The sequence below is a fragment of the Paroedura picta genome, chromosome 1 (genome assembly GCF_049243985.1).
Source record: "Paroedura picta isolate Pp20150507F chromosome 1, Ppicta_v3.0, whole genome shotgun sequence".
Lineage (NCBI taxonomy): Eukaryota > Metazoa > Chordata > Lepidosauria > Squamata > Gekkonidae > Paroedura > Paroedura picta.
This window is the reverse complement of record NC_135369.1, coordinates 144,019,198-144,043,361: the sequence shown is the minus strand read 5'-3', so window position 1 is coordinate 144,043,361 and position 24,164 is coordinate 144,019,198. Positions and strand designations below refer to the sequence as shown.

The window sequence follows — 24,164 nt, the reverse complement described above, 5'->3', positions numbered from 1 at the left end:
TACTTATATGCAAAAAGGATTCCTTTCTGTGTTTAATAGCAATCCTAATAAATATTGCATATGACACAGCATACTGAATTCAAGACAATAGATTGCTCTAGTCTCCATTTAGTATGGTAATATATTTTTATGACTATAAAAAGCTTCAGCATCTATGGATTGAAGACTAAATTAATGATGCTCTACTGTTGTTAAAAATCATCAGTTTGCTGTCAATTGGAGCCTGCTAGAGTTTGGCCTGAGAAACTGGCTTGAAATAAAACTTGTTCATGCAAATTGACTCAGTCTACTAGTCAACTTCCATTTTCTTCAGAAGTAGAATGTTCCAAATGTTAGTGATACATGAAATTAACTTGAAGCTTCAGGTTGGTTAATATCACTACTTTTTAAGGTGCTTTTTTGTACTGCCTTATATTAGACAATTCCATTGTTTTCAAGAACAAACAGCAACATATAAATAAACTCTTGAAGTTGAGAAGTGTTCCAAGGCTCAACTTACTCTTTATTGTATAGAAGTAGTGTTGAGTGGTGTCTTACTCTCTGGCTGATTGTATGAGCCATTTGTCTTAGTTTCTTGAACTGGATGTCTACTGAAATGCAGCTCTAGATTCATAATGAATCATGTTCTTCCTCTTGGATTTACAGGCTCCCTGGAAGCTATGAAAGACACTGGAGCTATAATCACATGGCTATAATCACAGGTGGCTGACATCATTCTTGCCCATTAGTTCATAGTCCTCCTAATCTATGGAACATATAGTGCTTTGAAAAATATTGTAATGTCTTCCCACTCAAGCCCAAGTTATGTGAACACAAAGGCTTTCGTACCTTTTATAAAAGCATATCAAGCCATACTTGAATGAAACTATGGAGTTACCATACTTGTTAGGTAAAGGTAAAGGTATCCCCTGTGCAAGCACCGTGTCATGTCTGACCCTTGGGGTGACGCCCTCTAGCGTTTTCATGGCAGACTCAATACGGGATGGTTTGCCAGTGCCTTCCCCAGTCACTACCGTTTACCCCCCAGCAAGCTGGGTACTCATTTTACCAACCTCGGAAGGATGGAAGGCTGAGTCAACCATGAGCCGGCTGCTGGGACTGAACTCCGAGCCTCATGGGCAGACAGCTTCAGACAGCATTTCTGCTGCCTTACCACCCTGTGCCACAAGAGGCTCTTACCATACCTGTTACTAGACTCTTTTCAAAGTCACAGGCGTCACTAATGATTAGATAAAATTAGCAGTATCCAGTCTCTTATAATGCACCAAATAAAGCTATAAATGGCTTCTACCAAGGCACATGATCACCTTGTATGTTCCATGAGCCATAAGCTAGACTCCTATTAATGTACTGTAAGTAGAACTGAAAAATGAGTTGCTCAGACCCAGATTATCATTCTGGGTCCTAGAAAAGCTATAGCAAGATGAACTTTGTTTACATATATAGTAAGGAGAAATGTCCAAGCACATATGTTGACCAGACCCTATTATTACCCCTACCTCACTGGCTTGAACTGTGGGTGTGCCGCTAATAGAGAGCACTCTACCAATGAGGGCCAATCAGTTCAAATTGTGTGTAGACATCTCATTCCCTACCTGATTGGCCCTTCCTGGGGGGTGTGCTGCTAATAGGGAGAGAACACTCTACTAATGAGGGCCAGCAAGTTCAAACTGCACTCTGCCAATGAGTTCCAATCAGTTTAAATGGCATGCAGAAAGCACAGTTCTTAGGGGTGTGCCACCAACAAGGAGAGAGCACAGTGCCAATAAAGGCCAATTGTGGGGGTTATCTGAACTCTTCTTCTTCCTCCTACTTGCCAGGTGGAAGAGGTGCTGGCCTCTCTGAAAGGCCCTGTAGCTGGTAAGTTGCCCCTTCCTGAGCCTCTTCTCACCCTCGGCTTCCTTTGCCTCCAGTGTTCATCTCAGGATTCAGTGCTCTGCTGGAAGGAAGCAAAGATGAGCTGCCAGGAAGGCAGAGAGAATCAGTATTTCAAACACAATGCCAACAGGCAGAATGCAGTGAATGTCTTAACTCAGTCCAGTGAGTCAAGGATACATTCAGGCAGTCCAAGGACATCAGCAAAAGGAGCAGGTCACAGGTTGTATCCACGACCCAGGCCTCCCAGCCTCAACTTAACATAGGTTGTCAGCAGCCTCTCAGTCCTCACTCTGTGATAACTCACAGTCTTCTGCAGTCAGCAACTGTCTTGCTAACATGGTGTGCTGTTTAGTTTGGAGCTCTTTTCCAGCATATAGCTGACATTGCTTAATTAGCTCAGGTGAGCCAGAGGGGCTGACAAGGCAGGGAGATGCATCTGGAGGCTGGGCAGAAGAATGAGGAGCTCCTGCAATAACTTTGGAATCTATTTTCTTATATTTTTATTCTGCCCTTAGATACAACCCAGGGAGATTTACATGAAATGTCATGGGATACATGGAACATCATATAATAAATAACAGTTACAGCATAACAAATCAGTGGCAATTCTAACAGTAAATACAAGTTTGACAATAATATAAGTTTAACAAATTACAATAATTAATTCACCGAACAATTTTCAATAGAACAACTTTAACAGAGCCCCTGGGAGGTCAGAATCATTCAGAGTAAGGAGGGGAGCACTGGATGTTTTTAGGTCGGGTTAACCTCAGTCGAATGCTTGGTGGAGGAGCTCCCTTTTGCAGGCCCTGCTGAATTCTGGAAGTTCAATCAGGACCCTGATCTCCTCAGGGAGCTCGTTCCACCAAGTGGGGGGCAGTACAGAGGAAGCTCTGGCCCTTGCTGACGTCTGATGTACTTCTTTTGGGCCATGGATTGCTAGCCAGTTGGTGCTAGCAGAGCATAGTTCTCTTATGGAGGTATAGGCAGAGAGACGATCTCTCATATACACTGGGCCCAGACCGCGTATGGCCTTGAAGGTCATTGCCAGTACCTTATGCCTAATCTGGAATTCAATTGGAAGCCAGTTGAGTTGTTGGAGTGCTAGCCAGGTGTGGAATCTCCATGGTATATTTGTGAAAATCCTGGCCATGGCAGTCTGAACGAATTGTAGTTCAGAATAAGGGTAATTCGATCAAGAATAAGGGTAGGCCTGCATAGAGCGAGTTGCAGAAATCCAGTATCGAGGTGCCCATCGCATGGATCACTGTGGCTAGGTGTTCTGGGTTCAAGTGGGACATTAGTAGCTTGGTTTGGTGTAAGTGGTAGAAGGGCTGCTGTGCTACTCTCATGACCTGTGCCTCCATCAGGAAGAAGAGCTGGGTGTCATCCGCATATTGGTGGCAACCCAGCCCAAATCTCCATACCAGCTGAGCAAGAGGGCACATGAACATGTTAAATAAGATAGGAGAGAATACTGCTTTTGTGGGACTCAACATGTGAGCTGGTAACGGTTGGATACTCTCTCTACACTCTGTCTGTGACTCTGGAGATCAACCATTTGAGGGGTGTACCCCGTATCCCAGCATCGGCGTCTAAGACCTGATTTGTTTGCAGTTCCATTGCCTCCTGCTGGTTCACATGCTGTGCATGCGCTTTGCGTTTTTTTCCCTTTCAATTTTTCTCCCAGAATAGTGGGATATAAACTCTGCATAAATGAGAAATATTGGGTTTTGTTGCAGCAAGAAAGAGTGGCTTATCAATTTTAGCATTACTCTGACTGGTCATTAAAAAGAGAAAGAAAGAAAGAAAGAAAGAAAGAAAGAAAGAAAGAAAGAAAGAAAGAAAGAAAGAAAGAAAGAAAGAAAGAAAGAAAGAAAGAAAGAAAGAAAGAAAGAAAGAAAGAAAGAAAGAAAGAAAGTTTGCCATTCTCTGTGTGCAGCCATCATAGTAGTCTCTAGCTGTTCTATTCTGCCCATCATTGTGAAATCGTAACACGGTTTTAATCATAATGTTTGTTTCTTTTTTAATTGCAAGGGAATGTAGTATAATGAAAACATGGTGGATACTAGTCTTGGCAGAGCACTCTAGATTTTGTCCAGTGCTCCACCCCTGAGCCCCATCTCTGAAGCCTTTTTTTCAAAAATCTCAATGTTTCCGTGAGAAGGCCCCAGTGCCTCCTGAACTTTCTACTCTCCCCACAGGAAGGGTAGATTCAGAGTCTCCTCTTCTTGCCACTCAGTAGCCACTGCTACCAAACTTGCTTCCTGATGCCATTTTTTAAAGCTCTAGCAAAGATCCACCAGCTTGGTGTAGTGGTTAGGAGCGCCAACTTCTAATCTGGTGAGCTGGGTTTGATTCCCCAATCCTCCACATACAGCCAGTTGGGTGGCCTTGGGCTCACCACAGCACTGATAAAGCTGTTCTGACCGAGCAGTAATATCAGGGCTCTCTAAGCCTCACCTACCTCACAGGGTGTCTGTTGTAGAGAGAGGAAAGGGAAGATGATTGTAAGCCGCTTTGAGATTCCTGGTAGAGAAAAGCGGCATATAAGAATCAAGTCTTCTTCTTTAGTCTAGATGAGAGGTTCATTGCAAACAAAGCCTGAGGGGATCCTGCCTTCCTTGTGTTCTTCATACAGTCCACACCTCTAAAGTTACCTCCCACTGCTGGCCGCATTGGACGGCTGAAATTTAAAGTCTTTGGATTTCATATAATGAAACCACATGGTAGTTTTCAGGTGCTTTACTGGTCTTGACAGAGGCACCACCTAATCACCTTTACTATTGGTTTGCCTGGATAGTGTATAACTAGTTATGGATGTTATACAGCACCCCACAACATGAGAAGTTGACCCAAAGACCATTTTCTACTCCAAAATGTCAGGAAGAGAACCTCAAATGTATTATTGACAACAGTTTAAATCCAAGGATGTGTGCAAGATGTGTGTTCCTGTCATCTACATTGAGGGGAGTCACTACACATGATGGCGGCACAATATAGCAAATACTAACACTCCATCAAAACACTGTCCCTCCTATTCTTCCTCCCTTCACTAAAGCAGAGTGCAAAGTGGCTCCTTGGCCAAACCCTAATGGATTTCCTCACCCATGATCCAAGTTTAGTGTTCTGAATGTTTTTTTGCTTAACTAAACTTCCTGTTTATTAATAAAATGAGTTTTTTAAAGTATCACACAACGAAAATAGAGCATGTACCCCGATGTAGAGGGGACCAATATACAACTCTCTCAAGATGTCTACTCGTTATTAAATCCAGCAGGAATATCCTAGAACTGTTTACAAGTGAATACCATCAACTTAGGTGACAGCAGCAGCAACCCCTCATGTAATGGAGAAGAAGAGACAGTCATCTAATCCCTGCTACATGTTCCATAGGTGATGCATGGGCAAAGTTGAGAAAAATCTAGTGTCTCCTGGAGCTAGGTTTGCCATTTTTAAGAATGGAGGAGCTGTTCATAGACCTGCAGTTGGTGTGATAGGTGATGGCATCAACAAAAGCTTCTAGTGTAAGGAATCATTTTGTGGCCATGCAAGTACTTTTGCTATCATTCTTTGCAAATGCATGAATACATGTGCGTGCACACAAACACACGTACTCCAGCAGATTACTGTAGCCAGCTGTACACATGCAAAGAAGCTCTTCAGAAAGCCTAGCATGAACAATGCCTGCTTTCCCCTAAGCCAGCCTTTCTCAACTTCTTTAGCTTTGAGAAACCCCTGAAACATTCTTCAGGCTTTGAGAAACCCCAGAAGTGGCACGATCATACAGAATATGATTGGGAAGCACAGCTGTATAAACGCCCACCCAGGGTCCCTTCCCTTCCTGCCCCCTCCAGGCCCATCATTGGCCTTTTTGGAAGGGGGTGGAGTGGGATGATATAACTATATATGGTCATATCACCAGATAAATGTTTTACAAATTTAAAAAAAGATATTAAAAATTAACTACCACCCGTTCAAGAAACCCTTCCAGGGCCATCAAGAACTCACAGGGTTTCACGAAACCCTAGTTGACAAAGCTTGCCCTAAGCAATCTCAGTCTAGCAATCAGCATGCCTTTTCACTAGACACCACCGGTCCAAAAAAATCTCCCATTTTCTTGAATATTTAAAATGGGGGCAAATGGACATGGTACACTGAAGATGATGGGGCAGATGATGGAAGGTTCAAAGTGGGGAGGTATGACTCCAGTGTAGGAAGTGAAGGAGTGTCTTCCAAGGGGTCGGGGAAAGAGCACGGGGAACACAGCCAACAGAATCTTTATGCTTTAGAGTTAACTCCAGCTTTTGAGCAAAGCAAGGGGGAAAACCTCGCCCAAATCTCTCTCAAATATGCCAAAGTGGCAGGAAAGCAAACTGAGCACCCAAGGGAAGGAAATCAACGCAGAAGGGAAAATTAAACCAGACTGAGGTGCACATGGCAAATGCAACAAGAAAGCAGAACATGAAAAAAATACTAACAAAGGCAGTACAAAAGTGTAAGAAACTGTCACTGTAAAAAAAAATCCTAGGCTACTCTTTCTAATTGATTGAGCAGGCGGGTTCCCCTGTCAAGTAAGGGGAATGAATGGGGAAAGAGTTGCACTAGCAGACAAGAAAAAGATTAATCTTGTCAAACTGCCATACTAATAGACAAGGCAACTCTATAGTCAGAAGGCAGTATCACTTTTTTCTCTGTTTCCAGGATTTTAACAAGGCAGAAATAGGCAGAAATAATGTATGTAAACTTTGATACCATGCCAGCTGGGTGACCTGGGTGACAGCACTGATAAAGCTGTTCTGACCAAGCAGTGATATCAGGGCTCTCTCAGCCTCACCCACCTCACAGGGTGCTTGTTGTGGGGAGAGGAAAGGGAAGGCGACTGTAAGTAGTATATAGATCTACTACTTTGAGTAGTAGATATATATACTACTATCAAATGCTCAGACGTGCAGACAAGCCCTATACCTGAGCTTGTAAATGAAGTGACCTCTGTCATGCTTTAAAAAAGCCAAAATTAGAAGACTACTTATCTGGATTAATACCAGTGTCATGTTTTTCAAGTCCATAGACACAAAATCAATTTAGTTGCAGAAAAGAGGAGGGAAATGTGATGGGGAGAAGCAGCTCACAGAAAAGGATGAATAAAAATTGAGACATTTCAATTCAAAATCATCCAGTCTCTGCAAGGAAGACAGTGAAATCTCTAAATATATTTTCCCATACAATAAATGCTGTTTCTTTTGTGGGAGCCAGAATCTTTTTGCAAACTGGATTGTCACATCTTCAATCTCAGGCATTTCATCTTATGGAAAATGTTGATCTCTACCTTAACTTTTCCTAGCATGATTATCATTACTTGAAATGCTTGGTGGAATGCAGCTGATGTATCTAACAAAGTGAGCTTTGAATCACAAAAAGGTTATACGCTGGGGGAAATGCAGGTCTTATGATGCTGCTGTTCTCCAAGCTTGTTCCACTACTGACTAACATAGCTCTGGAAATGTCCTTTCCACTATTTCACTGGTTGTTGTTTGAATCCATGGCTTAACAGCATCATCATATTATATATATTGTCACATAATGGGGTGAGAAGAACAAATATGAGACCGTTATTCTCAGCAGGCTGCCATGTCTCTCTTCTAATGTGGTTTCTCCACTCATGGAGTTGAATCCTGCCAGCACCCTACACCAGGGCCTTGAAAAAATTTGCTAATTTTTCTCCTTTCCTGTGACTGGAAGAATTAAAGAGGTTTCAAGCAACTACGCATGGCTGGTGGACTGTATTCTGACCTTTTTATGTTCTGAGCAGGCATTATCGCTGTGCACATTAAGCATCTCTGACAGCAATACAGAAAAAGTGCTGGATTTGGCGTGCTGGTTAGAGTAATTAAGTCAGGCTCTATCAAAACCAGAGATATATAGTCAAGAGCATTTGTTTCACTTCTTCATTTAGCAGGCAAGTAACAATATCCTGGCTAACAGCGAGCTATTATTAAGAGTTCTATATTAACCATGAAATAAAAAATGACTTTTAATCTAAGTGAGGTTGACATTTAAAGGATTTATTTTGTCAATGGGAAGAGAACATTTTGGTGGGAAACATTTGTTTCATCCAACATCTTACATCCCTAATGTATAGATGTTACATACAAAACATTCATATTTACAAATATGGGGCCAGACCAAATATTGCAACATGGCTTTATGGGTCCTGGCAAGAGGAAAAAACAAAAAACAAAAGCCATGTAATATCTTTTATTAAGACCAACTCAAATAACACAACAAGAGGTGTTCCTAGTGTGTGTTTTTTAATTGTCATGTTGCCCCCCCCCCCCATGCCTTGTACTGTAGCTAAAGGTGAACCAAAGTCCCAAGAGCCTGCAGGGCTCCTCTCTCATTCTCCCCCCTCCTGCTGGGGTCTCGGCCCACCTGTGGCCTGTTCCCAGGAAATGCAGTGTATCCTTCATGATGTTATCTGTAGTTTGGTATATAATGTCTTTAGTACTTAGTCCTGGCTTAGTCTTGGCCACTAGGTGTGGAAAGTATAACTTTTGCTTTGTTCTAACTGCCCCAGGAATTGCAAATGGCAGGAAATTTAAGTGTTGATGGGTGCAGGGAAATGTCTATATCTAGGAGTTGGACATAGCAGTCGTTTTTTTAGCAATAGATTTTCTAACACAAAGTTTTCAGATGTACCCTTTTTCTAAGAAGAATGTCTCAGCTTTTTCTTGACTCCTGCAAAGAATAGTCTTGGTTCATGACAATGACTTAGGGAAGACTGGAATTTTGCTATGGAGCAACACGACTACGTACGTCTTTAAATGCCAAGGATATGCCCCAAATAATTGCTGGATGTTATTCACTGTTATATAAAATCAACAATTCTCCTGTGGCTGGTATCAGCATTTTTTCAACTAAAGTGTCACCCTCCCCCCTTTAGTATCATAAGAGCAACAAAACTGGACCACCTGCAAGGAAAGGAGGGTTTTTCATGTACTAGTTCTAGATGTTCAGTACTTTGAATGTAGTATCCCTTTTATGCAAGTTATTATGCCTCTTACTAGCTATACAATTATTCTTCGAAATCTGGCCATGCTATGAATATTGGAAGAAAAGAGATTGAAGATCCTTCATTGAGATTTGAGACTTAACTCTTGTACTACTACTATCCCCTGTGCAAGCACCGAATCATGTCTGACCCTTGGGGTGACGCCCTCTAGCATTTTCTTGGCAGATTCAATACAGGGTGGTTTGCCATTCCCTTCCCCAGTCATTACCATTTACCCCCCAGCAAACTGGGTACTCATTTTACCGACCTCGGAAGGATGGAAGGCTGAGTCAACCTTGAGCCAGCTGCTGGGATTGAACTTCCAGCCTCATGGTCAGAGCTTCAGACCTACTACATTATCCCCCCCACAATGTGCCATCATTTGAAGCTCTCCTTTTGAAGAGACCACCTTGGATTGCTAGGATCAGATGTGGCTCTTTGTTATGTGGCCAAATTTTAAGATGGATACAGCCTCATTAAAAGGCAGAGATAAAAAACAGTTGAGTAATGATATTAAGAGGAAAATGCTGAGAAGAACCAGTGGAATAGGAGCCACAAAATTAAGAGTTCCACGAGCAGGGCATACAAAAGGGAATGAGATAGTAGCAGGAAGAGATTAATCAAACATTTCTCAGAGTAGGGAAGAATAATCCTGGAGGACAGAAGCAGAACAGAAAAGCAGATTTCAGAATCCGAAAAGGCAGGAATTATTATAAATTTCAATGTGACTAAAAGCAAGATACTATTTTGATTTATTGTTGTACGGGAAGGCAAATATGGTTTCCTAGAGAAATGTCAGATCTAAATAAAGATGAAACTGTCGGCTCAGAGAAATCTGGAAATACTGATGAGATTTGCCAGAACATTGAACATCAGGCATATTATGCCTACAATAACAATGGATGATTAAGTCTTGTTGGCAAAGGAATGACACATTGCTGACTCGAGATACTTATTTTCATCCAGTCCAAAATATAATTCACTGGTATAAAAAAAAGAACAAAAACATTTGAATTGTTGTAATAATTAGTTTTGGGAAGATTTCAAGCAGAGAGGGTAAGGAAAAGAAAGAGTTATGTTCTATTATTGTATGTTACATGGTTTTAAAATTACTATCTATGCATGCGAATATAGTTAAATTTGTGCCAGTGTCCGTGGAAATGGAAAGGGAAACCTAGGACAGAAAGATTATTCATATTCAGTCTCTTATTTGCAATTTTTTTGTCTAGCTGAGTGGTTTTGGGAAGAATAAAGTATAAAATCTCTGAACACTGGGAAAGCTTAACACCTTGACCAACCTTGTGACTTATGTTCTAGTAAATAAATTCAGAAATACAGCATCCACCGACTCCTTAGTTCAGAAGAATGGCTATCCTTTGAGGGGTCATCTGGGAGAAGTAGGTTCAAATGCTTGCTCAGGCATGCTCTTGATGGCTGGTCTGGGAAAAATCGGAGCTAAGCTGCAGTTCCTTATTTTAAAAGTGGGAATAGTTGTAGGGCTGGTTCCCAGAGGTTCAGGAACTGTATGTGCTAAATAGTTAAATAAAATACTGCTGCATGAAAACAGAAAGCTTTTTGCCATAAAATAGAGCCCTTCACTGTGTCCAGGAACATGAAAATAGATAAAGAGCAGCAGGAAATCCATGTTAGCTCAGAAGACGGCACAGATGTCTGACATTCAGTATTGAGGCACCAGGACTTTGTTGCCCTTCTGATTCACTGTACCATATTAATGGTGGGAGGCTTCAAGAACCCAGCTTTGGGAAACTAACTTATACTAATGCTCTACACTGGTGAATGCAGAGGAAACTGCCAGCTATGCATAGCAGGATATCTGTTTACACAAGTAATTGCAAGCTATTCCCTTTCCTTTGCTCGGATGATTAGTTATTATTAATGGCTTTCTGTAGATTTGGTTTCTTCTTTGTGCACCTGCAACAGTATCAGGAGGGAATATTCTCCCTTTCTGTTCCGTAATGGGGGTTATATCTAATTTAGGCAAAAATGAATTATACAGTTAATACACTCTGATTAGAAATAAATTACAGGGAATCAGGAGCCCCAAGCGTGAGTCACCACAGGATTAGGCAATGTAAATTTACACATGCCTTTTAGCAAAGCAGGATATATTACCAGCTATGGAGTATCTTTGGGCACATGTGACAGAGCAGTAGTCAGAGGCAAATAAATAAATAAGCACTGAACCTGCGCTAAAGCAACCATCGGATTGCTTCACACAGTGGCTTAGCAAAACAGTTAGAACCCTCCGTATTCTTGAAACTTGCCCTACTAAAAGGGCCACAGGCCACAAGGTATTACTCAGGGCTGGGCTAAAAAAGCTGCAATGAGACTTGGGGGGGGGGGGGGGGGAAGAGAGGCCTAAGAGTTTTAAGCAAAGTCAGCCAGCCCCTTTGCAATGCAAAGCTGAGACGGACGGACAATTATGCCAGAGGTTTTCAGAGGGGGCGGGGATGGGCTTCCTGGTCTTAGGCACAATGTCACATTATCAGAGTCAGACAGCAGGGCCTGAGTGGACAGAAGCCAAGTCTCTCCATGTTAGATAGATTACTGCTCTGTCACTCATGCCCAGTGATACCTTTTTATCTGAACATATCCTAAACTTAAAATGTAGCTCTTTATTGAAAGTGCTAATGAACATTTGAAGATTTCAAGGGCCTGCTGTTGGCTACAGTTAAAACTTTAGCTATTTTGGTGTGTTTAATTCCTGTTATTTTTACAAATCATAGTTACTCAAAATATATTGAAGAAGAAAGCCTAGATGACAACCCTGGAATTCTTTGGAGGTCGCTCTTCCAAGTACTAGCTAGCCAGGACTGACCCTACTTAGAATCATAGAGTTGGAATGGGCCATACAGGCCATCTAGTCCAACCTCTTTCTCAATGCAGGATCAGCCTAAAGCTTCCATGATAAGTATATGTCCAGCTGCTGCTTGAAGACTGCCAGTGAGGAGGAGCTCACCACCTCCCTTGACAGCCAATTCCACTGCTGAACTACTCTGTGAAAAAAAAGTCTGCATATATAGCCAGCACCATTGTACATGTAGTTTAAAGCCATTACTGCAGGTAACAGGGACCACTCTCTCTGCTGCTAACCTCTGCTATTAATAGGAACCACTCCCTGTCCTGCTCTAAGTGATAGCCTTTTAAATCATGACAGCAATCATGTTCATTCTCAACTTCCTCTTCTACAGGAGGAATATTCCCATGTCCCTTAGCCTTTCCTCATAGGGCTTGGTCCCCACACCCCAGATTATCCTTTTTACTCTTCTCTGCACCCTCTCAATTTTGTCCACATCCTTTTTTAAGTGAGGCCTCCAGAGTTGCATACAGTACTCCAGGTGCAGTCTGACCAATGAATTATACAGCAGGGTTATGACATATTGCAATTTTGAAGTGATGCCTCTGTTGATACAGCTCGACCACCGCATCATACTATATGCGCATATTTAGCATACAGTCCATAAGTACCCCCAAGACCTCATTCACACACACTGCTACCCAGAAGTGTATCTCCCTGTGGTGGACAGTTGTGAATTTCCTGCATTCTTGAGTGCCTTGGACTAGATGACCCTGGAGGTCCTCTCTATGATTCTATCCAGTATACACACTTCTCATTTTTGTGACCCAGATGTAGAATTCTGCACTTATCCTTATTGAATTGCCTCTTGTTCTAATATGCCCACTTTTCTAGTGTGTTCAGATTTTGTTGAGCTCTATCTTTATCTTTTTGGAGCACTACCTTCTAAGATATGTAATATCTAGGAACACCACTCTCAGCTATTGAGACACACATGAGATGCACTCTCTATGCAGGGTAGAACAATAGCTGAGAGTGGTGTTCCTAGACATTACATATCTTAGAAGGTGGTGCTCCAAAAAGAAACACTATACCAGTATTTGTTGGGGCTACACCTAACAGATTTCCCTTGACCACCCAGCAATACTTCATAACTGTTTTTAGATAAGAGTGCATTATTTAATATTGACCACTGAGGAAGACCCAGTGGGGTCAAAATGTGTTTGGTCTGTTCACGTGCAGTTAGATCTGTATGGCCTGAAGCAGCCTGACCTTTCTAGGGGGTTTAGCTTGTTATGTTATGATTGTTGGGATCACTGAAGTTGTTGTTTACAACCACTGTTGGGTTGTTATTGTTGTATATTGACTATGTTGTATGTTGACTCGTTCCATACTTCCCCTATGATGTTGTATGTAAACCGCCCTGCGCCAAATGGAAGGGTGGTATAGCAATCAAATCAAATAAAAAATACATAGTTTTTCAGTATTGTTTTTACTTTGTTTTTAACCTAATATTGGTGCACTTTAATAAATAATTGTTAAAATTGTATATTGTTTTATAGCTATTTCATCTGTTTATCTCAGTGTCACCTGACTAGTGAAACCTTCCTGGGTCATCAATAGATCCATGTAGCATCATAAAGCCATGGCCCAAACCTTTGTTTCATCTCAGTAAAACAATAATCAAGATTATTCTTTAAAAGTTTTCCTGGAAGTCACTAATTCACTCACATACATGCACTCACAACTTCCCACCAACTCAAGGCACAATTTTCCTATAAAAATAAGTCCAGAAAATCTGCCCTGTGTGTTCTTGGTACCAACCACATGCACTCTGATTCTTTTTCTCCCTTTCACAGAATGAAATACTGGCCAATTCTCTCTTGATCTGCTGCTTCCCTGGGCCTCTCCTACACTGGTAAATATTTCTCATTTCCTAAAATGCTGTTTCTGCACTCCTCCTCACCTTTCCAGTTAGCTCTTGAAAGTTATGTTTTGCTGAATGAACCTTTATTTCCCCTCAATCTTCTGTGTCAATAAAAACTTTCAACAAATTGCCTGTTTATTTGAAGGCTCTCACAGGGACAATCCACATAAACGTTGGAACTTAGGTTCTGGTTGCCCCCTCTTGCACAGTCCCCTATGCTGATTCCCCCCACTAATTGGATATTGCCTCTGTGAATAATAGAGGTGGGCCCTTGGTGTCCCCAGAATGTTATCTAATCTCTAGACTTCAGAGAACCGTTCCCCTAGACAACTTTGCAAGGTGGACTCAATGCCTTTACATCCCCACTGAATTACGTCTCCACCCAGGCTCTGGTGCCAAATCTCCAGGAATGTCCTAAACCAGAGTTGGCTGCCCTATTCCAGGATGTGCAAGTGATAATACCATTCTATAGGTTCCACACACCTCCTGTAGCCCTTCTAATTGGAATGCTTTCTGTAACTGTTCCATTTCCCCCCATTTCCACAGTATGTGTATGTACCTTGAGGTGGCAGGGATCGTCAATTACTTATTGTTTTGGTTTCTGTAATTGGTTGAAACAATACATGCAAATGCTCTGTAGTGCATATCTTTTCTTTAAACTGCCCTTCCTCCAGACAGACAATCGGAGGGACCAATTGGCAGGCGTGCAGCGCCTGCCAATTGGTCCCTCCGATTCCCAGCCCCAGCAACTGCGAGCCGCGCGCAGTGCGGCTCGCAGTTGCTCCCTTTGCCGCTGGCCTGGCGCGTCGGAGGCGCGAGATTTAAAAAAAATATACTGTTCTTGAAATTCAAGAAATAATTAACTATAGGTTTTTTCTGAGAATAAATGTCATTGGATTCAGTAGGATTTGCTTCTCAGGAAATATACATGTGAGAGAGCAATTGATGGGAGTGACCACCAGGGTTTCCCCTCTTGCCATTAGAGAGTGGATTTTGTATAGACTAAGATATCTGTAAGTTGTCTTGGCAGCTTGCCTATAGGAGGGGAGGGAAGTCTCTGGAGGCTGGCCAGGACAGGGAAGACACACCCTCAATTCTTAAGATAAGCCAGTCTGCATTGATTGGATAAATATTTATCTAACTGTTTAGACTTAGAGGGGTTAATTAGATAATGAGATAATCTGGGTGTGTTATTCGGACTGTATAGAAATCTGTACCCAGTGTGTCTCTGGGTGAACGCTGGATCTTAGACATGACACAGTGCTACCCCTTTTAATGCTGCAGCTATTAAAATGGTATTTTGAAAGAATTCTCTGGCATTGTGGATAATTTGGATCTCTCCCCACAATTAGTTAAAACGAACCTGAACTTTTTAAAATTGGTGGATGCATCAAAATTAAGTTCACAAATTTAGTTAGTGCTGCTGACTACCTCCCTCTGGACATTAGCAAACATGATAGCCTTCACTACAAGAAACCCAGATTCCAATCCCTGTTCAGTTATTAAAGCTTGTTATTAGACCTTAGGCAAATCACGCAAGCTGATCTACTTCATTTATGCTTCTCTGGGTTCTTTGGAGAAAGGATAAGAAGCACACCTATGAAATACACTGCATTAGATCCTGCTTCCAGTACAGGGAAGCCGGTGCATCAAGATAAACGTAAGTTGCATTTGTATTTGCTTATTTGAGAGCAGGGCGGGCCGCAGAGGACTCTTAAGGGAAGAATAATAATAGCTATTCATTGTGCAAATTCGCCTATGACTTTGTGGCAAAGAACTTGGACAAAGAGAGGTAGTTGTTCCTGATCTTTAATTTTACCTCTCAAAAATTATATTTGTTGTTTTTATAGTAGTAGGGATGAGCATACCCCCCACTCCAACCAGGTATGTTTCAAGTTCAGGTACATTGAACCTGAAAAATATTAGTATTTCCTGAATCCCAATACTGGTATGGTATTCAAATTTGGTAAATATTTGGGAATGTCAATTGTTTTGGCTCCTTTATAGCCTATATGGGCATCATTATAGTCAATGGTTCCCATAGGCTATAATGGAGAATTGATCCAGGGGTATCTTGGGCTCTGGGGCTGTTTTTTGAGTAGAGGAACCAAATCTGCAGTGTAGTTGCTGATACCTTTCCTCAGCCCCCCTCCCCCAAATTTGAAAAAGATTGGGCCATGAAGTCCAATTCTATAGGCCCACAAAGAGAGTGCCCCCCAACCTCTATGGTCTCCAATGAAGGAAGGCGTTTAAACTTGAAAGGAAATGTGGTCCCTTTAATATTTAAATGCTTTTTGCAAGCTGTAGCAGTGGTGAGAGTGAACTCCAAAGTCATTTACAGGTTTTCTCTTTGTATCACACAATTTCTCACCCACTCCACAGACACCAGCGTTCCCAGAAAAAGTTTTTAAAATGGTTTGAAATAATAGAACCTGGGACTCACCCTGGTCTGGATTGATAACTGAGAACTTGACAGGTGAAAAAAGATGGTTTACTTTCTAAAACTAAACTAAAATGAAACTTATTCAGAAGACAAAAACACACAACTAAGGTAAAAATAAACAAAACTGCCCTGAGATGCCAAGTGAGGGGTGCTATAAAAACTGAATGAATAAAATAAGAAAATATATTAAACTCAGCCTGTGGGTCATTAGGCTTCAACTCTTATGTACCCCGGCAAACTTTATTTCAGGCAGGTTTAATTGTTATTTATTTTAAATGTTTTAGCCTTCCTTTCTGCCCACAACAGGGCCGCCAAGGTGGCTAATAGACTAAAAACATACATAATAAAAATCTTAAAAACAAAACCAAACAAAAACATAAAATAAAGCTGAAATACACATATTAAAACATAACAATGATAATGTAAACAGGACGGGAAGGACACATCACCGAGGGAACATAAAACAAAATAGTATTTTGCTATTCACTAAGATTGACAGCTCCCCTCTGGCAACTGGTAGGGGATGGGGGTGAGTAGAGTCACCAGATCCATGTTGGGAAACCCCTGGAGATTTGAGGGTGGAACATGGGGACAACAGGGACCTCAGTGGAGTACAATGACATAAAGCAGCTTTTCTTCAGGAGAACTGATCTCTGTAGTGTGGACACTATGTAATACTGGGGGATCCCAAAGTCCTATCTGGACCCTGGGGGGAAAGTGTTCCAGAGTTTTGCTGTCACAATTGAGAAGGTCCTCACCAGATGCCACCTACCTGATGAGGACATCTAAAACAGGACTTCAGAAGATTACTGTAATGGTCAGGTAGATTAATAAGGAAGTAGGTGGTCCTGCAGGAGTGTTGATCCCAAACCATATAGGAGTCTAAATGTCAAAAGCAGCATTTTGAATTGTGCCCAGAAACAGACTAGGAACCCGGGTAGATGGGCCAAGATTGGAGTGACCCATTCCAGTCAATCAATTTGTTTATTCATGGTCATGGACCAATAGAATAAAAAATATAACAGTAACAAAGAAAACCTAATAATAATAGCAAGCCAGATACATGGACTAAATACGAATTAAAAGACACACCAAGGAAAGTTGGTAACCTAAATACAATGATTAGTAATGAACAGTCAACATTAACCTACCAGTGTACATAAAAGACTATATATTAGCAATGAAGTTCTTTCGAATTCTAGAAACTCGCCAAACAAATCTAGCTACTTTATTTGTTAAGTCACTGTTTGAATCTCATAGCAACAGTTGCAGGTGTTGGTTTCTCAGGCCATGGGGCCAATCCATAAGCTATAATACAAATACTCCTGTACGTATATGATTGTATAATTTGCACTCAAAGATGACACACTCAGTGCTCTCAGTTTGGCCCTCTTTGCAAAACTGTTCCATGACTGGGAGCCCATTAAATTTCCCACTCAAATATGCAGAGGGTGAGGCATTATAATGAAGGAGGGTAAAGGATCTCCTGTGTCCGGAGATTGCAACATTAATTAGATATGGTATCAAGAAGTTCCTAATTAATAGACCTGTTCCAGTCAACATGCTGGCTGCAGCATTCTGCACCAATTGAACCTTCCACTTTTCAAGGGCAGTTAAACTTAGAACACATTGCAATAATCCAACCTAGATGTAACCAGGGTATGCAGCACAGTGGCCGGATCTTTGCTGCCCAGGAGAGGCCACATCTGACCAACCAGTTGAGGCTTATAAAAGGCATTCATGGCCACAGCTGGCCTTATCCAGCAGTAGACATTGGTTGAAGAGCAATCCCAGACTACAAAATTGTTCATTCAAGGGGAGTGCAACCCCAACCAGAACAGGGGTCGCTTTAAATACTTGGTCAGATTTTTTGCTCACTAGTAACACTTTTGTCTTTTTGGGAATAAGTTTGTTTAGTAGCCCATATCCACCAGCCACTGGCTCAGTTTTTCTACAACCTCTCTGGGATCAGCTGGCAGTGCTAAGCAGTGTTGTTTGTCATCTCCATATTTGTTTCAGCCCAGCCCAAATCTTCAGATAAACTCACTGAGTAGTTTCATAAAGGTAAAGGTAAAGGTATCCCCTGTGCAAGCACTGAGTCATGTCTGACCCTTGGGGTAACACCCTCCAGCGTTTTCATGGCAGACTCAATACGGGGTGGTTTGCCAGTGCCTTCCCCAGTCATTACCGTTTTACCCCCCAGCAAGCTGGGTACTCATTTTACCGACCTCGGAAGGATGGAAGGCTGAGTCAACCTTGAGCCGGCTGCTGGGATTGAACTCCCAGCCTCATGGGCAAAGCTTTCAGACGGCTGCCTTACCACTCTGCGCCACAAGAGGCTCTTAGCGAGTAGTTTCATGCAGATGTTAATAGAACATACAAGACAAGATGGAGTCTAGCAGGACCCCACAGGCTGAAGGGCTAAGCAACAGTTACACAGCATCACTTTTTGAAGCATCCCCACCAGGCAGGCCAGGAACCACCACAAAATGGGGCCTCTCAATCCAAGTCTGGAAAAGTAGTCCAGTAGGATACCATGATCAGCTATAGTGAAAGCTGCTGAAAGGATCCGGAGAATCAACAGAGCTGCAGTCCCTTTACATATCTCCTGGCACAAGACATCTATCATGATGACTAGGGCTGTTTCAATCCCATAACCAGGGCAAAAACTATTGGAAAAGATGTAAACAATTTACTTCATATAGGAAATCTTGAAGTTATCTACCTCCAGCAGTTCAGTCACCTTGCTCAGGAATGGAACATTTGAGACTGGTTGATAAGTCAGAGGTAGATGAACCCGTTTGTTTCAGGGATGGCATGACAGCCTCCCGCCATCCAGAAGATTTACGTAGCCAAGAAGGGCAACAGTCATATAAGCAGGAGATAGGTTTTCTGAGTAAACATAAAAGTATTCCACTAATCCGAGATATCTAAACAAGAAAATTCTAGAGTACACTGAGGATTATATATGAGTAGCCATGTTTCTAAGTCTCAAGAAAATACAGTAATGGTTATAATAAAAGCCCCCAAACTCTACAGTAGGAATCCCAAACCTCAGCGGTTCCATTCTAGCGAGGCTCCAATCGCTTTGGGGGCACATCCTCTCAAGAGAGGACCTCTGGTCACCCTCCCTGAGACAAGCATGCGTCAGTATTTCTGAACAGCCTTCCTGACATGGAAGTCACAGCTCTTCAGCACAAGAACTGCCGCATGAAACTGCTGGGTTGGGTCCTCGCTGGAAGTCCCGCACTACTTCCCTAATTGGTAGGGAGACCAGGGATTCCCCATCCATTCCCCTTAAGCGACCCCGTGAACGGTCGCAGTGCTTTCTGGTCCCCTTTGCCTGCTACAGAATGGCATGCCACTTGGTATCTCCTGCATTTCAGAGCCCTTCTGGCTGTTTTAGAAACCGCCCTGGCACTGAAGCTCGCGACCCTTTAAAGTCGAGCAAGATCCCCGTGGAATTGCCCCTCCCCCCACCCCCGCCCTTGGGCACTACTTTGGAGCCGGCAAGGAAGCGCCCCTCACTTCCGCGGGTGTTGGACGGGACGGAGGCGGATGTTGCTGCCCCCGCACGCTAGTAGTTCCGGTTGAGGAAGTCGATCCTGGGGCCGGTCCCTTTCTCGCCTGCCCCCCCCCCCTTCCCCGGTGGCCGCTGGTTGGCTGAGCCGGCGTGACAGGAGGCGGGAAGAGTCGGAGGAAGCGCCGCCGCCGCTGCTGCTGGGTTGCCGGCTGGCTTGGAGCGCCTTCGTCTCGCGGTCCGTGCTCCGGCTGCCTGGGCGCCCGCCCGCCTGCCTGCTTGGCCCTCTGCCCCCCGCCCCCTCGTCTGCCTCTCTCCCCCCGTCCCGTCCCGCCCCTCTCCTCTCCTCCCGCAGCCCTTCGCCATGTCCACCCGCTCGTGCCGGGAGAAGGCGCAGAAGCAGAACGAGCAGCACCAGGCCATTCTGGCCAAGCTCCTGCGGGAGGAGGACAACAAGTACTGCGCGGACTGCGAGGCCAAGGGCAAGTGGCGGAGGGGGCGGGGCCGGGGCCTGAGGGGAGCGTTGCCCCGAGCGACGGCAGGGAGGGGCGCCTGGGAGCCTCTTGACCTCGGAAGGGGGGGGAGGATGGGGGGACTCCGCGGGCTTGGGGGCTTCCTCGGAAAGTCAAGAGGAGACTGACGGGGGTTCGGGCAGAGGCCAGGTCCACCCAGCCCCGCATCATGCTAACAGAGGAGCCCAGGCCCAGACTCCCCCCCGCTGTTGCCTGGTGTTCAGAGGATGTGGAAGCCGTCAGGGAACCTCGTTCCTCATGAATGGATTTAGCCTTTTAAAGCCACCCACAGCAGCAGGTTCCACAAGTCAGTTGTTAGTTGTTTGAAACGGGGGGGGGGGGGTGGACTGGATCTACTGCCCTTCAGGTTTATTGCCTACCCTTGAATTCTGGTGTCCTACCGTGCATATTTGTATGAAAGTTTATGCTTATGATACTATTTTTCTTAGTGATCTCTTTTCCTCTATGCTGAAAAGTTTGACTGCTATCATCACTTACCGCTTATCATGGCATCAGTACACCTATTGCTTCCTGACATTGATTGTATGTGTGTGCTGATGGTTATTTCAGTCTTTGTGGTTTTGGGGAGGAAACCCTGTTAAGCTGAGATAAAAGCATCTCCGTGTCCTTCAAAAATCAGGCTTCTTTTGAACGGTCATTATCCGATATCAGTCCCAGAATCTTTTAATGTTCTCCCAGTGATGAAACGCAATCCTGAACCAGAGATAACATTCTTTAGAATGATATTCGGAAGAGAGGTCCATTATACCTTATAAATCTCTGATGAAGAAGCTATAGTTTGAGGTATTAAATTTATTCATTTTTAATTAAACTATTTATACCCTTCTTGGCTTAAGCATTTGTAAGGATTTTAGTGCACCTTGAAATACTGCAGCTGGAATTTCAGACAGACTTACTGGGGAATAAGGCCCATTGCACTCAGTGGGTCTTGCACTGAAGAACATGGATCTGATGAGAATGGATTAAAAACATTGTGATGTACAAGTACCGAAAACAAAAAGAGCATAATGGAACGGATTGTGTGCTTCTGAATGGATATTGGTTGGTTTGTTTTTAAGTTACACTGGCAAGTGCCAGTGGAGTTTAGTCCTTAGTAGGCTGAACTATTTATGTTCATATTATTTTCATATTAAAGTACTTATTTTCATATTAAAATATCTAGCATTGAGATGTTTTCTCTGAAGTCTATTGTTAGGAGTTACTCTGCAAAACAGGATTGCTGCTCAGGTGTGATAGTATACATCCCTTACTATTAACTACTTTTTCTGAACACACTCTAGAAATAACAGAGAGAGTGACAATTGCTTGTATCTTTGAGTAGGCTGGTACTAACCCTGTACTTCTAAAATAGACTTGTTTCCTTGTGTGAATTATAATTTGTTAGATCATTCTGTAGGCTGGGGAAACAGCCTCTGTGGTTGCCTGGAATGTCTGACCTAGAATTTCCCGGATGTTTTATTGTGCTGCCCTTCCTCCACTGTACACAGCAAGCTCTAGGAATGAGTCATATTTCAGTGGGTTGATGCTTGCTCTAACTTAGCATACATCAGGAAGTCACTTCTTAATAGATATGGAATTGCTTGTGGGGAATGATGAAACACTGGGAATGGCAAGGAATCCTGATTTCAAAGTTCAGAATGTTTGTAGTCTTGGTCTAAGAAGCATTGCATATTACGATGATTCTCTAGGTTAAAAAAAAGAAGTTCCATGATCTGGGCTTCAAAGCTTGTTTCCTTACGTTGTAGTTTTTAAGATGGCTTGAAGGTTCACAGACAGAACTGAATAAATGAGGCTGAACTCTTGTCTTGATTCTCTTATCTGAGAACTGTGAGATTGAGCAAATCCACTCTTTGCATACTTTGTATTTGCATAATGTGTCATAGGTGACAAAAGAATAAAAAAGGATCAGCAGTAATCCAGACCAGCTGTCTTCAACTTTTTCCCATTTGGGGCCAGTCTTTAACTAAAACCTGTAATACAGAAATAAGTCTAGTCTTCCCCTAGGGCCATTTCGCACGGCTTCAAAGTAGCAGAATGGTTGCTATTTGGAAACGCTACTAATTTGACATAACCCACGACGTCGTAGACAGTCTGCAACAATCCTGAAACCAATCAGCAAAAAGCGCTTCGTTGTGGCGCTTTCAGGGGAATCCAGAAAAGTGGATTCACCCTCCGGATAGCGATACACTCCTGCAACCAATCTGCAACAGTAGCGCTAAAGATCTGTGCGTTACCATTGTTGCTGGTTCTTCAAAGTCCCTCCCCCTGGCTCTCTCCTCCAAACTTCCGGCGAAGCGATTGCCATTTTTTTTTCTCCGAGCGAGCGGGGATAAACGCACCGGCGAGCCTCTTTCTGTTTAGAGGCTTCCCTGGCTTCAGTCCTTCACCTTTAGTCACTAAGCACAAACAACTGAAAAGCCCGTTTGCTGAAATAAAGTCCCTTTATTTTTTACAAATAAATTCAGCCGAAAATCGTGCCCGTGAGAGGGGGGGGGGATTTTTTTTTTTATCACTCGAGGCAGCGTGCAAATGATCATACAATCAAACGACAGCTCACATTAGGCAGCTGGATGGGTCTCTCCGTAGCAACGAATCTACCTAGATTCATTGCTATGGGTCGTTTTTTTTTTTTAAAAAAACCTTTCTTAAAGGGAAAGGGGCTGTTTGGGAGCATGCTAACGGCTGCCCATTGGCTGCTTGACGGCCAGGGGCGGGACGAGCTTGGCAATAGCGCTTCCTTTCTAGCGATTTCTGCCGAGACCGGAAGCCTGTGGGAAACGCTAAAAAACGCAACTGATTCCACTACAAAGGCAGGTATGCATAACGACGAATTCCACTATTTTAAATGGCGATTTTTCATTCCGCAAACAATTTGCAACAAAGATCCCTGTGCGAAAAGGCCCCTAGTGTTTTCTCTGTACCTTTCTTTCTCAGTCTCATGAAGTGTTGCAGTCAATGTTACATTCAGCTTTAGATTTGGATGTGACCCATTAATGGAGCTTCAGTTTCAGGTGGGTGCCCATGTTGGTCTGCAGTAGAACAGCAAGATTTGGCATCTTAAAGAGCCAAATTAAAAATTACAGAGTTAAAATTACCTTTGTCAGAAACAAGTAGGAATGGACCTTTATAATCCCAGTCAGAAGGTGGGAGGGGTGTTGCAAAGAGAGATCCTTGGATGTCTTTTTTTTGTCTTCAGAGTGCTACTCAAATCTTGCTCTTCTGACACCACAGCTGAAAACTAGTTATCTAAACTGTTCAATAGCTGTAGTTTAATGCCTTAAATTGGTCAGATTTTCACTACTGGAACTAAGGTTAATTTACCCAATCTTGGTGGAGTTTTTTTCCAGGGTGGTGATAATATCAGAATAGTAAAATAGTAAACGCCAATATTCAACATATCACCTCCAGTTCTATACTTATGAATCCTCTATCATCATGCATGGAAACATGCAGGGGACTGTAAATTCTTCCTGGCTATTCAGAGAGAGAGTGAAGTAGTCGGTGGCATTTTTAGATTAATGATGAATTAACCTAATCATCATCATCATCAATTGTAGTCCAATGGTAAAAGTGGCTTTATGGTCATGATAAGACATGGTTTGTTTTGCTCACAGTTTGTTGTACAAATCTTGGTTAAACCTGCCCAATAGACCACTGAAAGTTTATATGCGCCATGAAGATAGATTCAGGTGGTTTCCCATGTTGATCTGAAGCAGCAGAACAAAGTTTGCGTCCCGTAGCACCTTTAAGGCCAACAACATTTATTAAAGGTATAAGTTTTCATGGTATCTGTAGGAGTGTGCTTGCACATGAAAGCTTACACCTTTAACAAAACTTTGTTGGTCTTAAAGGAGCCACTGGACTCCAAGTATACAGTTTTGTATACAGTTAATCTACTATTTAACTTCTTTCCTGCCTCAGGCAGAATCCTTGAATACTGTCCCAGGCTCCTTTGCTTTGTCCTGCTCTTGTTACTGGTCAGCCAATAAAATTG

General features: G+C 42.9%; 1 protein-coding gene across 3 annotated transcripts in view; it reads left to right on the top strand.

Annotated features, from left to right (window-relative positions):
- The first annotated feature begins 19,745 nt into the window (after positions 1–19,745).
- Positions 19,746–24,164, top strand: part of SMAP1 (small ArfGAP 1) — an 81,904-nt gene continuing 77,485 nt past the window's right edge. The window contains exon 1 of one of the 3 annotated variants that reach the window (XM_077307303.1): positions 19,746–20,119. In XM_077307303.1, coding sequence (XP_077163418.1) covers positions 20,002–20,119 — 118 coding nt within the window. In that variant the 5' untranslated portion in view covers positions 19,746–20,001. Of the gene's footprint in view, positions 20,120–20,260; positions 20,457–24,164 lie in introns of those variants that run through there. The other 2 variants (XM_077307314.1, XM_077307323.1) reach the window with 2 other exon arrangements.